Raw genomic sequence first — 15,534 nt, 5'->3', positions numbered from 1 at the left:
TCCAAATGCCCAAGTAAAGTTATTTTTATTGGCAAGAGTTGTTCTTGTTTGAGACAAATCTCTCATCCTTCTGCTGGATTCAAATATTTTCAACAGCTGAGTCTTTTTGTAGCTTGAATTTCATGTTACTGTGCTCTTTAGGTGAGAATGTATTGATGTGAATCTCAAATCAAGAGACAAACTGTCTGTCTGTCTGTCTATCTATCTATCTATCTATCTATCCATCCATCTAGCTATCCATCTATCCATCTATCCATCTATCTATCTATGTCTTTAGATAGATAAATAGATAGATAAGTTTCTTTATTAGCCACACAGGGCTGAACACAGAGGGGACAAAATACAATGTAGAGGGGACAACATACAATATTTTTGAAAATGGAAAAAAAAGAGAAAAATAAAATTCCAATCAAAAGGGATCGTGAAAAATAGATATATGGATAGACAGACAGACAGACAGACAAACAGACAGATAGACAGATAGATAGATAGATAGATAGATAGATAGATAGATAGATAGATAGATAGATTACTCCAAAAGTGTATCGACAGAAATAAACAAAATTTGAAAGACAGATATGGGTTTGTCCTTGCCTATCATAAAAACCAACATAAAGAATGTTGTATATTGCATGTAAACCTCTTACAAAATTATCATAAAATTGTATTATTGGAATTGATAGGCAAAAGAATATCAAATTTCCATGTTGGAATCTCAGTTGAACAATCTGAAATATGAAAATCAGCTCTTGCAGCAGAAATGGAAACTTAAAGCTACTGGAAAGGTATTGTTGTCTTTTATATCTTTATTCAAACAGTATATTGGAATTGCTGTGTGTGTGTGTGTGTGCGTGCACTTACATGTGTGGACTAGGCAAGGATATTGAATGCTATTAAATATGATATAACTGGTGCCATGTATAAAGCACCCATGTTGGTGCCACATATAAAGCATTGGTGTTGGTGACATGTAAAAAGGCACCTAGAACACTCTGTAAAGTGGTTGGCATTAGGGAGGTACTATTGTATATATATATATATATATATATATATATATATATATATATATATATATATATATATATACACACATATATATATATATATATATATATACATATATATTAGAGAGTAAAGACAAGAAAAGTTATATCTTAAAATCACAATAGAGATAAGTCCATAATATAAACAATATTGTATTAATAAATAAATAAAGTACAGCTATGATCATTAAACATTTTTTTTTAAGTTTTGAAAGTTCTTATGGTTGTTTCATGAATATAGTACCTCTCAAAATGGAATTTTGATTTCATTTGATTTCGTTTTGAGAGATAGTATATTCATGAAACGATCATAAGAACTTTCAAAATGTTTTTAAAAATTTTTTTATAATCATAGCTGTACTTTATCTATATATTTATTAATACAATATTGCTTATGTTATGGACTTATCTCTATTTGTGATTTAAAGATATAATTTTTCTTACCTTTACTCTCTAATATATTCGCTCTCATTGAATCTCTAAATATCTTTTTAAGGTTTAAGATATTTCTCATAACGAGCACTTATCTGAAATTCAGTACACCTTGTTTACAAAGGACATATTTGATTAACTATATATATCCCCTTCTTCTTAGCTCTCCTGTGTGACCCCTCTGTCCAGCATTCGCCATGATAGATCGCTAGCCACTAAACCTTTTTTATTTTCTCTCCCTGTTTATTTCTGTGTTCCTTTCTGTCGAAAAGCGTAGGCTCAAAACATAAAAGACTTTCTTCCTTCTCAAGCGTTAAACTAATACATGTTTGTTGTTTACACACCCATCTTCGTCTTTTGTTTTTTGGTAAATTCTCACTATATATATATGTATATTGCAGGAGTTATATGTATATATATATTGCAGGAATTATTTAAACCTCAAAAGAATTTGGCTAATTCTCTGGAAGATGAGCATACTAAATCGGAAGACTTTATAAGACAGTACGAAAAATGTGAAGTAGGAAAAGCTGAAGATTCCAGATTAAATCCAGAAACATCTTACCGGGTGGATCTTGAAAACTTAAAAAAAGATATAAAAGAAAACCTTTCTAAAGTATTAAAGTTTTTGCAGTAAAGTCACATGTATGTGTGTATGTACATCATCATCATCCTCTCTGTGTGTGTGTGTGTGTGTGTGTGTGTGTGTGTGTGTGTGTGTGTGTGTGTGTGTGTGCATGTGTGTGTGTGTCTGTATGCACGTGCATGTGGGTGTGCATACATGCATGTGTGTTAAGAAGTCCACTTCCCAACCAAATAGTTTCAGGTTCAGTTCCACTGTGTGGTACATAGGGAAATTGTCTTCTACTATAGATCCACATCAACCAAAGCCTTGCGAGAGGATTTAGCAGGCAGAAACCTGAATGGGCTATGGAGCAAACAGGGCAGAATGGTTAAAGATTCGCTTTGTGACATCATAGTTTCAGGTTCAATGCCACTGCACAGTACCTCAAATAAAAAAAAAAAACTCACAAATAAAATTTGGTGGAAAGAAATTTAACATGGAAGCTTTTCGGAGTGAGCATTCCTATTCTTGGGTGCTAAACTTAATCCATTGTTCACAGACATATTATCTCTTTTGATACTAACCCACCTTGATTGCCTCTGGTCCTATGATATAAATTTTCTGTTTTAAAGTGATCTAAATGATAACTTTCCATCAAAATTCCACATTAATTTCATGTTCCAGACACCAGATTAACAACACTCTTTTACATGTTTCAGTCATTTGTCTGTGGCCATGCTGGAGCACTGCCTTTGGTCGAACAAATCGACCCCAGGACTCATTCTTTGTAAGCCTAGTACTTATTCTATTGGTCTCTTTTGCCAAACTGCCAAGTTTCAGGGACATAAACACACCAGCATCGGTTGTCAAATGATGGTGGGAGGACAAACACAAAGACACACACATGCATAAATATATACACATATATACAATGGGCTTCTTTCAGTCTCCATCTACCAAATCCACTTACAAAGCTTTCGTCGGCTCCAGGTTATAGTAGAAGACACTTGCCCAAGGTGCCATGCAGTGGGACTGAACCCAGAACCATGTGGTTGGGAAGCAAGCTTCTTACTACAAAGCCACGCCTATGCTTATAGCAATGTTATTTTACTAAATTTTTTACTAGTTTCAAAATTGATTGAAACAAAACAGTATATTTCAGCAGAACTTCCAGTATCCAGTATGAACCAGACCATCAGATGTTGTTATACACTGCTGACCACAATGCACTTCCAACTCTTGATTTTGCCATTCTTTTCCATCTGGACTCAAATTGCTTAACTAGATCGTCTTCCCATCCTCGTGGAGGTCTTCCAAGTGGCCTTTCTGATCTCAGCAACTGCATGGGTCTACTTGTTGCCTAGCAACCTTGCAATATGTCCAGCCCAGTGGAACTTGATCGATACTCTGCGATCATGTTCTCCCCATTCTCGAATTATCTCATTTCAAATGTGCTCTCTTAGTGATGTTCCTAGCATGAATCTTTCCAAGCTCTATCCTCTTCATAGTTGCCCCCCATTTCTCTTGCATATAAGAGCACAGGTAGGGCAGTGTGATTGAAGAGTCTGGCACATGTGCCATTGTCCAGCTTTGTTTTGAGCCATATTCCAACAGAAGTGTGGCAACAAAGGGGTTAAACAACAATGCTTCTGGTACTAGTCCTGCTGGGTCTGGACTTACTCGGGGCTAAACAATACTAGCTAATCTACAATTATATTTATAGGCATCACGAGAACAGCTTTATTGTGGTTATCTTTGGCCAGAATAGTTTCTTTGAATGTTCTTGTTGTAGATGATTACAACAATGATTATGGGGATATCATTATGGATGATGAAGACACTGTTGGTGATGATGATGATGATGATGATGATGATGGTGATGGTGGTGGTTGGGGTGATGATGAAGGTGGTCGTGGTTGTGGTTATGGTGGTGATGATGATAATGATGATGACAATGGTGATTGTGGTTGTGGTGGTGGTGGTGGTGGTGGTGGTGGTGGCAGTGACAGCGGTGATATGGTCGAGATAATGATGATAAAAGATGAAGGTGGTGGTGGTGGTGGTAATGATGATGATGATGATGGTTGTGGTAATGATGAAGATGGTTGTGGTTATGGTGGTGATAATGATGATGATGATGATAACGATGATGACAATGGTGATTGTGGTTGTGGTGGTGGTGGTGGCAGCGGCGGTGATGATGGTGATGGTAATGGTGGTCGAGATAATGATGACTAAGATGAAGGCGGTGTTGGTGGTGGTGGTGGTGGTGGTGGTGGTGGTGGTGGTGGTGGTGGTGGTGGTGGTGGTGATGATGATGATGATGTATTTTGGCTCTATCCCACAGGACCTACACAAACGATTAGTAACTCTGCTAGAATGTATTCACCAGCAAGAATTGGAACTTCAAGATCTGAAGAATATTTGGAAGCAAATGAACCAAAACAATAAACATCTGAATGAGTGGTTAGATAATAGTGGTAGTGCCAACAGTAGTAGAGAGTGTGGTAGCTGTGGTGGTGGTTGTGGTTGTGGTTGTGTCTGCTGGCAGTCAGTGATTGTCAACCTTTTGAAGGAAGAATCACAACTGAATTTTTCCATTTTGAATAATGGCAAATGTTATGAGATTGACAGGTAAGACATCACTGTTTATAATCACCAGCATCGTCATCATCATCACCATTGTCATCACCATTGTCGTCATCATTATCATCACCATCGTCATCATCATCGTCATCGTCATCATTACCATTGTCATAATCATCATTGACATCATCATCATCGTCATCGTCATCACCATTGTCATCATCATCATCATCACCATTGTCATCATCATCATTGTCATCATCATCATCAAAATTGTTATCATCATCATCATTATCATCATCATCCTTACCATTGTCATCAGCATCATTATCATCATCATCATCACCATCATCATCAGGCAGTGAGCTGGCAGAATTGTTAGCACACAGGACGAAATGCTTAGCAGTATATCACTCATCGCTATGTTCTGAGTTCAAATTCTGCCGAGGTTGACTTTACCTTTCATCTTTTCGGGTTGATAAATTAAGTACCAGTTGCATACTGGGATCGATGGAATTAACTATCCTGCTCCCCCAAATTTCAGGCCTTGTGCCTATAATAGAAAAGATTATTGTCATCATCACAATCATCATCATCAACATCATTACCTTCATCAGCATTATCACTACGGTATCATCATCACAAGCATCATCATCAGCATCATCACTCTTGGTATCATCATCTTTATCATCAGCATCATCGTCATCATTATCATCAACGTCATTATCACCATCATCATCATCACCATCATCAACCTCATTATCATCATCATTGTTGTTGTTGTAATTGTCATCGTCATCATTACATGTAGAACAGCTAAAATAAATCAACTGCATCTCCTGTCTCTTGTAGATCCACAAAAAAGTGTAATGGCACCAAAGATGCTGTTTGGTACAAAGATTCCATGACAGGCAAAGCCACAATGCTGGATGTCTTATCAGAACCAATGAAAATTGCTTTTGTATGTCAGAGATTCTGTTATTTTTCATATCATTTGTCTTTGAGTTCTTCAAAACAAAAAAAAAAAACAATGTTATGTTAATATCTTTACAACTACTATTATTACTACTGTTGCTGCTGCTACACTTGGTGGAGATGGTGATGGTGATGGTAGTGATGGCAGTGTCAGCGGCGGAGGTGGTGGCGGCGGCAGCAGCAGCAGCAGCAGAAGCAGTAGCGGTAGTAGTAGTAGTAGTAGTAGTAGTAGTAGTAGTAGTAGTATATAAGCCATTCCAGTTTCAACCATCCTGCATCTCACTCAGATTAAATAAATCTAGTGCTAGCTACATTATTGAATGTGTCACTTCTGTTTTAAGACAATAGAGCATGATATTAGGGAGATTTGGTTGTTATTTCTGTCATGTTGAGTAGCCACAGAGTAGAGCAACCCCCTTAATTGACCTGTGTGTGATTTGGTAATGTAGTTTAACATCATGTCAGCCTTAATCCAATGGACCTATGTTCAAAGACACTCCAGAAATCTTTCACTTAAATTTAATAGGTGCAGGTGTAGCTGTAGGGTTAGAAGTTTGCTTCCCAGCCACATGGTTCCACGTTCAGTCCCACTATATGGCACACTGGGCAAGTGTCTTCTGCTGTAACCTCAGGATGACCAAAGTAGTTCAGCAAAAGAGACCAAAAGAATAATAATAATAATAATAATAATAATAATAATAATAATAACAAGAGCACTTAGAGACCACAAACCTCCACCAAGGCAACACCAACATCCTCTCAACTATTTGCCAGAGATGATTTTTAAAATGAGAATATTTGAAATAAACTCGACTGCTCTCACAAACGAGAATACTAAAAATGAACTCAACCAATCTCAAAAATTAAGTAAAATAAACAGGAAAAATAATCCAGAATCCTTGTCCGGTACCGGATAGATCCCAAAATCTAATCAGTTTGTGCCAGTCACAAGGCCAAACATCCCTGAAAGTTTCATCTGAATCCATCCAGCAGTTCTTCAGATATCTCATCCATGGACAAACAAACAAACAAACACGACTGAAAACAATACCTCCCCCTTTGCTAAAGTGAAGGTAATAATGAAATTATTGTGTATAGTGCTCAGGTGCACCACAACTCATCAAAGGTGCATGTACAGTAGATAGAATTATGTACAAAAGTCAGGAAAGTGAACAGTGTATGAGTCATGATATACATGTGTGCATATGTATGGAGGGGTGGATATCAGGTGTAGTGTTGGCAAATAGATAGCTGGAGAGCGGCTGACAAAGGTCTTGCTGAGTGATGCCAAGACACCCTCAGCTTTCTTGACAATAAGTACCAGACTTTAAAAAATAAGTAGTGAACAATTCATTCGACTAAAGATTCTTCAAGGTGTTGCCCCAGTCTAATGATTGAAACAAGCAAGGGATAAAAGATAAAAGAATATACCTAATTCTACAATATCCATCCTCCTCATTATTATTTTAATATCCACTTATCAATGGTTGCATGGGTCAAATTCCTCATTATCACCAATGAGGTGTGATTTGCGGTAGATCTGGCTGCTACTTTTAGAATGTCAAACAACCCCTGCCATTTTATAGTCCTTAGCTAAGTTAGATAATAATTTCAAATTTTTGCACAAGGCCAGCAATTGTAAGGGATGGACTAAATCAATCACATCAACTCCAGTGCTCAGCTGGTTCTTATTTTCTCAACAGTGAAAGGACCAAAGGCAAAGGTGACTTTGATAGAATTTGAACTCAGAACATAAAGACAGACAAAATGCTTAGCAGCATTTTGTCTGGCATGCTAACCTAAGTTAGATATTAAGATTCATTTATTCATTTGCTTGTTTCAGTCATTTGACTGTGGTCATGCTGGAGCACTGTCTTAAGTTGAACAAATCGACCCCAGGACTTATTCTTCGTAAGCCCAGTACTTATTCTATCAGTCTCTTCTGCCAAACCGCTAAGTTACAGGGATGTAAACACACCAACATTGGTTGTCATACGATGGTGGGGGGACAAACACAGACACACAAACATATCACATACAAACACACAATACACACACACACACACACACACACACACACACACACACACACACACGAAGGGCTTCTTTCAGTATCCGTCTACAAATCCACTCACAAGCTTGTGGTCGGCCCAAGGCTATGGCAGAAGATACTTGCCCAAGGTGCCATGCAGTGGGACCTAACCTGGAACCATGTGGTTGGTAAGCAAGCTACTTTATTTCATAAATATTTGCCATAAAGGCATTACAAAGAGGGGACGAACAAGAACAGACAAACATAAAAGGGATGAAGTAGCTGTATCGATTAAATATTTACAATTTTAAATATACAATAATAATTTGATTATATTTACAATGTTCGACACAACCACTCCTACACCTGAAAAAATCTCTCATCGTGCATGAGATACAATATACCCTGGTGGTATTGAGAGAAGTGGCTCTGTGTCAAGTGTTGAGAAGCTAAAACGACAGATTGAGCACAGTGAAATTGCTTTGGGGAGCATAATATCCAACATTTCATATGTAATCCTTCTTCAGGTAAAAGTTTATCAGCAAGGACATAAAAGAAAGACAGCCAAGTTGACATCTTACATGACCGAAAGACAGAATGCAGGCTCTTTCCATGCAGGTTTTGGCATTGAGTGAGAAGGGTAGAGCAAACCAAAGGACTTTACAGTGGAGCTATCTTTTGTGGGTGTTAGGTCTCAGCATATCCATGATGCAACCCTTAAATCCACTGGCTGCCAGAGCCTCATTGTAACACAGGACTGCTGCATCAAAAATGTCTTTATTCAAAGATAGGCTGAAAATCCTCTTATACATATACATACATACATACATACATACATATGTATATATATTTTTTTTCTCAGGGTCAGTTATCTGCCAGTACACAACAGCTGCGTCAACTTTTGAAGTTGTTTATTGAGCGCTATATCACACTTCAAACAGAGTTCCCAAAAATATTTGAAATGGTAAGGAATATTTACATATACACACATACATAAAATACATGCATTATAGGTTTGTGTATGTATGCATACCTGTGCATGTGTGTGTGTTATATCACACTATAATCAGTTCTAAATATGTAATGATCACATGACCCCTCCACACACACATGTATATATATGTGTGTGTGTGTGTGTGTGTGTGTGTCCATGTATGTGTGTGTCCATGTATGTGTGTGTCCATGTATGTGTGAGTCCGTGTGTGAGTGTCAGTGTCTGTGTGTGTCCATGTGTCAGTGGTATGTGTCCTATCACACTGTAATCAATTCCATGAAATGTTTGAAATGGTAAGTACACATACACACACACACATTCATACACATGCATACATGTGTGTGTGTGTGCGTGCATGTGAGTGAGTGAGTGAGTGTGCATGCATACAATGTAGGTACTTGGCTGAGTGTTTGATGTGTATATATATATATATATATATATATACACACACATCAAACACTCACAGCCAAATACCTACATTGTATGCATGCACACTCACTCACTATATATATATATATATATATGAAAGAAGAGAAGTAGAGAGAAAATAATGTGTCAGTATTTTCCTGTGTGTAGTGTGCATACAGCATATATGCTGTTTGTAATGTGTGTGCATAGTGCAAACGCATTTAGTGTAAATATGTTAATGAACTTATGTGATATCTGTCACCACCAAAATATTAACCTGCAATCAATACTTCATACAATTGTCTATTTCTATGTCAGTTATTTGTCCAACCCCCACCCCACCACACACACACACACACACATATATATATATATATATATATATATATATACATTGTTCTCATCATCACCATCATCACCACCACCACCACTATCATCATCATCATCATCATCATAACCATTTTTTTAATGTCCACTTTTTCATTCTTGCATGGGTTAAAAAGAGTTTATTGAGATAGCTCTTCAATGGCAGGATGACTTGTCTGTTGCCAACCCACATTTATTTCCAAGCAAGTTAATATTTCTCTCTGGTTTGACATGTTTTTTGCGAAATATTGGAAATGAAACATACTCATCACAAGCTTTTGCTCAGCAATAGTAGCACCAGGCTCCAACTGTCTGTTTTAGCCTGGTTTCTAGGGCTGGATGCCTTTCCTAATGCCAACCACTTTACAGAGTGTTCTGGGTGCCTTTTTACATGTCACCAACACCAGTGCTTTATATGTGGCACCAGTTATATCATATTTAATAGCATTCAATATTGCCTAGTCCACACACACACACACACACACACACACGCATATGCATAAAGCTTATATAGTTAAATGATAGACAACAGAATGAACAGCATTCTTTATTTAAAGCACTGCAATTCTTTTGACACGTTTTTACAACCATAGTACATTGGTAAGATGTGTAATCATTATGATTCATCCAAGGTATAAAATGAACCTTCTCAGGTGATTCATTAAATAAATCCTTCATTAAATCCCATTGTCATTTCACTTAGTGTGAGAATGTATACTCAAATCATTTTTACATATATTTATGTATATAGATATATGTGTGTATGTATTATTTTTACCAATATATGAGTGTGTGCATGCATAGATATATATATATATATATATACACACATACACATATACATATACATATATACACATACATACATATATATATATATACATATATACACATACATACATATATATATATATACATATATACACATACATACATATATATATATATACATATATACACATACATACATATATATATATACATATATACACATACATACATATATATATATACATATATACACATACATACATACATATATATATATATATATATATATATATATATATATATATATATATATATATATATATATATATATACTTTATAACTTAAAAGGGTAAAGGATTATCAATTTATTAATTCATTAATAAATCAACAATTAATAATTAATAATTTTTACCAAGCCCATCGGTATGTAAGCACCATTATTGGTGGAGAACTTGGTGACACGTAAAAGCACCCACTACACTCTCTGAGTGGTTGGCGTTAGGAAGGGCATCCAGCTGTAGAAACTCTGCCAAATCAGACTGGAGCCTGGTGTTGCCATCCGGTTTCACCAGTCCTCAGTCAAATCGTCCAACCCATGCTAGCATGGAAAGCGGACGTTAAACGATGATGATATGTTCTTGTGCGGGTGGCACATGAGATGCACCATTTTGAGCGTGGCCGTTGCCAGTACCGCCTGACTGGCTCCTGTAGGATTTTCGAGCGAGATCGTTGCCAGTGCCCCTGGACTGGCTTGTGCGGGTGGCACATAAAAGACACCATTTCGAGCGTGGCCGTTTTCGTGCGGGTGACACGTAAAAGCACCCACTACACTCTCTGAGTGGTTGGCGTTAGGAAGGGCATCCAGCTGTAGAAACTCTGCCAAATCAGACTGGAGCCTGGTGTTGCCATCCGGTTTCACCAGTCCTCAGTCAAATCGTCCAACCCATGCTAGCATGGAAAGCGGACGTTAAACGATGATGATGATGATGATATATATATATATATATATATATATATATATATATATATATACCAAGGTAAGCACATAAATGTGAAAGAGGGTGGAAAAAAATAGTGCTCAAATACCGGAGGTAGAGTAATATACTTTATTAATAAAGCTGCAAATACATCTCTGAGTAACAGTTTTTGTGATGTCTTTGCAACTTCGTTAATTAAGTGTGTATATATACATACATATATACATACATACATGCATTGTATGTATGTGTTATGCATGTGGGTGTGTATACGTATGAATGTGTGCATTTGTGTGCATGTATGTATGTATGTTATTTTACTAAACCAGTTTGATATGTGCCATGCACAAAACTTTCTGTCCTTAAGGCATCAAGTATTTGATAATGTGTTTCATAAGAGAACATTTTGTTGAAGTTTAATTAATAATAAAGATGCTCTAGTAAATCAGAAACATATTTTGATGCTCAGAATTGCTGAAGCATGGAATAAACTACCCACATCAGTTGATAGCTGTATCAGAACACTACTGTTCACTTTCTTGACTTTTGTACATAATGCTATGTATTGTACATGCACCTTTGATGACTTGTAGTGCACCTGAACACTATACACAATAATTTCATTATTAACATTATTATTAAAACTTCCATGCTTCCCAAAATTCACCGCTAATACCCCTGCTGCCCTCTGTCTTGTTTGACCAATTCATTCACTGTTCATTTTCTGTGCATTATTCTATGTACTATTCACACACATTTTGGCTACTTTTTATCATGAGTTGTAGTGCACCTGAGTACTGTACAAAATAAGTTCATTATATATATCAAATCTGCTTATTTTGCAGACATAGCATACCTGAAGCTAAAACTATCTTATCCAATCTATTCTTCTCTTTGTAAAGCAGTAACATGAGGAATGCAGGAGATTTGGCTACTATGTTTCGCAAAACAAGTGACCATGTAAAACCTGAATATGATGGTTTTAAGAAGAAATATTTAAGAGATATCTCTCAGTCAAGCAGTGGGGGTGGGGGATGCATTAAAAGATTAAGGTGGATAAGTCAATGAGTAAAGGTAAAAGATTTAGTTTTGGGGCTCAGTCTGGATGTAGTGAGGAAATAATGATGATGATGATGATGATGATGATGATGATGATGATGATGATGATGATGACAGTTGTAGTGGTGGCGACGGTGATGGCAGTGATGACAACGACAATGATGATGGTTATGGTGGTGATGATGATGATGATGATGATGGTGGTGGTGGTGGCGATGGTGGTGGTGGTGGTGATGGTGATGGGGAGGTTAAGGGCAATGATGATGATGTGGATGATGATGGGATTAATCAAGTGATTAGGATGGCTAAAGATTAAGAATACTTAAAATCTTACATACCCTCAACATAATAACACAACAGAAGTGAAGGAATCTTCTAGAGAAATACTCAAGCAGACCCTTTCAAAACATCTCATGCTCACAGTCTGGATATTACATGTAAGCTAACAATTTTACAGCCTCTTTATTTTCTTTCACAACCCTCTTTTACTCAACACTTATTCAGAACAGTTCCAGCAATGCACCCCTTCAGTTTATAGCAGACTCCAGTAATAAAAACAATTAAAAAAATTCAACTATGTATATTAGAAAACACACACACACACACACACTTTTATAAAACATCATACCTTCAACAGAAATAGATTTTTTTAAAAATATTCACCAGGTATGTGGTAAGAAGCTTGCTTCCCAGCCACATGGTTCAGGGTTCAGTCCCACCAGGTGGTACCTTGGGTAAGTGTATTCTATTATAGACTTGGGCTGACCGAGGCCTCGTGAGTGATTTTGGTAGACGGAAATTGATTGAAACCTGTCATGTGTGTGTGTGTGTGTGTGTGTGTGTGTGTGTGTGTGTGTGTGTGTGTGTGTCTGTTCTCCCACCACTGCTGAACAGCCAGTGTTTGTTTGTCTACGTCCCTGTAACTTAGCAGTTTGGCAAAAGAGACCAATGGGATAAGTACTGAACTTAAAGAAGGAAAAAAATACTAAGGTTAATTCAACCGAGCAACAATTCTTCAAGGAAGTGCTCCAGCATGGCTGCAGTCTAATAATTGAAACAAGTAAAAGATAAAAGATATTAAAAAAATACTTGTGTGTAATAGTTCAGCTAATTAGTTGTGTTGGCAATAAAATAATATAATTCACTTTTACCCCCCATTTGTTCGTTAAGTGAGTTTCTTCTGTTTTATTTGATTCAGGTAGGAAACAATAAAAATGTGGATCCTTTTAATGACAGTAGTAGAGACCATAGATGTGATTCTGTTCATACTTCACTGGTTAGCCGAACTCTACTTGATCAGCCAGCAACAAGCACCACAAATTGGCTTGATGAAACATATCGTATGTTTTTAATTGAGACAGATCTGAACCATCAAGCAAAGGTAAGTGAATAACCTATTTTAAATTTATCAATGGTGATTGTGACTATATTTAGGTGCAAACATGCCTGTGTGTTAAGAAGTTTACTTCCCAAGCATATCATCATCGTTTAAGGCAGACATTAAACAATGATGATATATATATATATATATATATATATATATATATATATATATATATATATATATGTATGTATATATGTTTTGAGCATGATCATTGCCAGACCTGCCTGACTGGCCCTCGTGCCGGTGGCATGTAAAAGCACCCACTACACTCTTGATCGGAGCCTGGTGAAGACTTCTAGCTCGCCAGTCCTCAGTCAAACCCATGCCAGCTTGGAAAGCAGACGTTAAACGACGACGACGATGATGATGATATATATATATATACAATTGCAGTGTGGAAGGTGTTTATAAGCCATTTAAAAACACACAAAATCCGTTAGATTCACTTCAACATTTAAATTTAATTTGTCAAAATATTTTCATTCTTCTCTGCATGTAAAAGGCATTGTACTACAGACAAGCATAATTTAGAAATTGTCTGCTAGCTCTACACTTTCAAAGATGTGTGGAATAAAATTCAATTTACTTGCAAAGCAGGTAAGAGTATCTGACTGTAAGAGTATCTGACTGTAAGACCATGCCTCACAATAGGTACTCACCGAACTCATGCTAGCATGGGAATACAGGCGTAAAAGGAACAAAAGGACATGTATATGTATGCATTAGTGTGTATGTGCATTTGTGTGTTTATGTGTCTGAATGAGAAAGAATGTGAGTGTGTGTGTGTTTGTGTGCATGCATGTGTACATGTGTGTGTGTGTATGCATCCATGCATGTATATGCGTGTGTGCATGTTTTTGTGTGCATGAATGTATACTGTTTTCAATGAGTGATTTTTTTTTCCTTTATTCACATTTGATTATTATTATTATAAATTTTATTACAGGCACTTCTTGAACTGCTACAGTCTTACAGCAACTTGCAGGAAACGAGAATACCAACGCCATCAACAACACCACCACCAACAACACCACCACCACCACCACCACCACCACTACCATGCTGCTGTTACTCAACTCTCTGAAATATCTCTGTCTATCATACAGACATACTGATGGAATAGTTGTTGATGGAATGGCAAACATCAAAAGCTATATTTCCTCTTTGAAGAATATTATAATCTCTTATTACATTCTTGTTACCAACCTGTGTTTAGAATTGTTAAATAGGCACTAACATAATGTAGCAAAGCCAAAGAATTTTAATTAATTAAAACTACCCTCATAGCGAGGAGAGAAAAAAATTAATTCTAGTAAACAAAAGACAGGGGAAACAACTCTGAAGATTTTTTAAAAACATTTTTTGCTTTCAACATAATGTTAGTACTGACATAACTATTTGGTATTTGTATATATTTAGAATAGACCCACTAGATATATCAGATCCACAAAAAGATTTAATCCTATCCCTACCAGCAGGAATGTCTTCTTAAGGTGTGTACTCACTTATACACACGCACACCTTCGTTTTGGGGTCCCCACCACTTTATTATCTCCCCTACTTCCTAGATCCCCTGTGTGACTCTTCTGTCCGGCATTCGCCATGATAGATCGCTAGCCACTACACATTCTTTATTTTCTCTCTTTGTTTCTTTCTGTGGAAGAGCATAGACTCAAAACGTTAAAGACTTTTTCACTTCTCGAGCATTAAACTAATACATCTGTTTGTTGTCTACACCACCTGTCTTTGTCTTTTGCGAATTCTCTCCCTATACATATATATATATATATATATATATATATATATATACATGCAAATATTTGTGTGTATGTGTGTGTGCATGGGAATGTATGTGTGTACATATATATATAAATATATATATACACACACACATATATACATAGCTGAAGAATTAAAATTAATCAAAGGACATACTAAGTAT

The 15,534-nt window shown here is 36.6% G+C and overlaps 1 protein-coding gene across 4 annotated transcripts in view; it reads left to right on the top strand.

The window, feature by feature from the left end:
• The window catches only part of LOC106881752 (uncharacterized), a 110,501-nt gene extending 95,170 nt beyond the window's left edge, over window positions 1-15,331 (top strand). For 3 of the 4 annotated variants that reach the window (XM_089364875.1, XM_089364865.1, XM_089364869.1), the window contains 7 exons: window positions 684-785; window positions 1,903-2,091; window positions 4,388-4,674; window positions 5,479-5,587; window positions 8,496-8,597; window positions 13,407-13,589; window positions 14,539-15,331. In XM_089364875.1, coding sequence (XP_089221001.1) covers window positions 684-785; window positions 1,903-2,091; window positions 4,388-4,674; window positions 5,479-5,587; window positions 8,496-8,597; window positions 13,407-13,589; window positions 14,539-14,676 — 1,110 coding nt within the window. In that variant the 3' untranslated portion in view covers window positions 14,677-15,331. The remainder of the gene's footprint in view (window positions 1-683; window positions 786-1,902; window positions 2,092-4,387; window positions 4,675-5,478; window positions 5,588-8,495; window positions 8,598-13,406; window positions 13,590-14,538) is intronic. The other variant, XM_014932243.3, reaches the window with a different exon arrangement.
• Window positions 15,332-15,534: the final 203 nt, after the last annotated feature.

The sequence above is a fragment of the Octopus bimaculoides genome, chromosome 1 (assembly GCF_046866305.1).
Source record: "Octopus bimaculoides isolate indiv1 chromosome 1, ASM4686630v1, whole genome shotgun sequence".
Classification (NCBI taxonomy): Eukaryota; Metazoa; Mollusca; class Cephalopoda; order Octopoda; family Octopodidae; genus Octopus; species Octopus bimaculoides.
The sequence above is the reverse complement of the archived record's forward strand: the minus strand, read 5'-3'. Positions and strand labels throughout refer to the sequence as shown.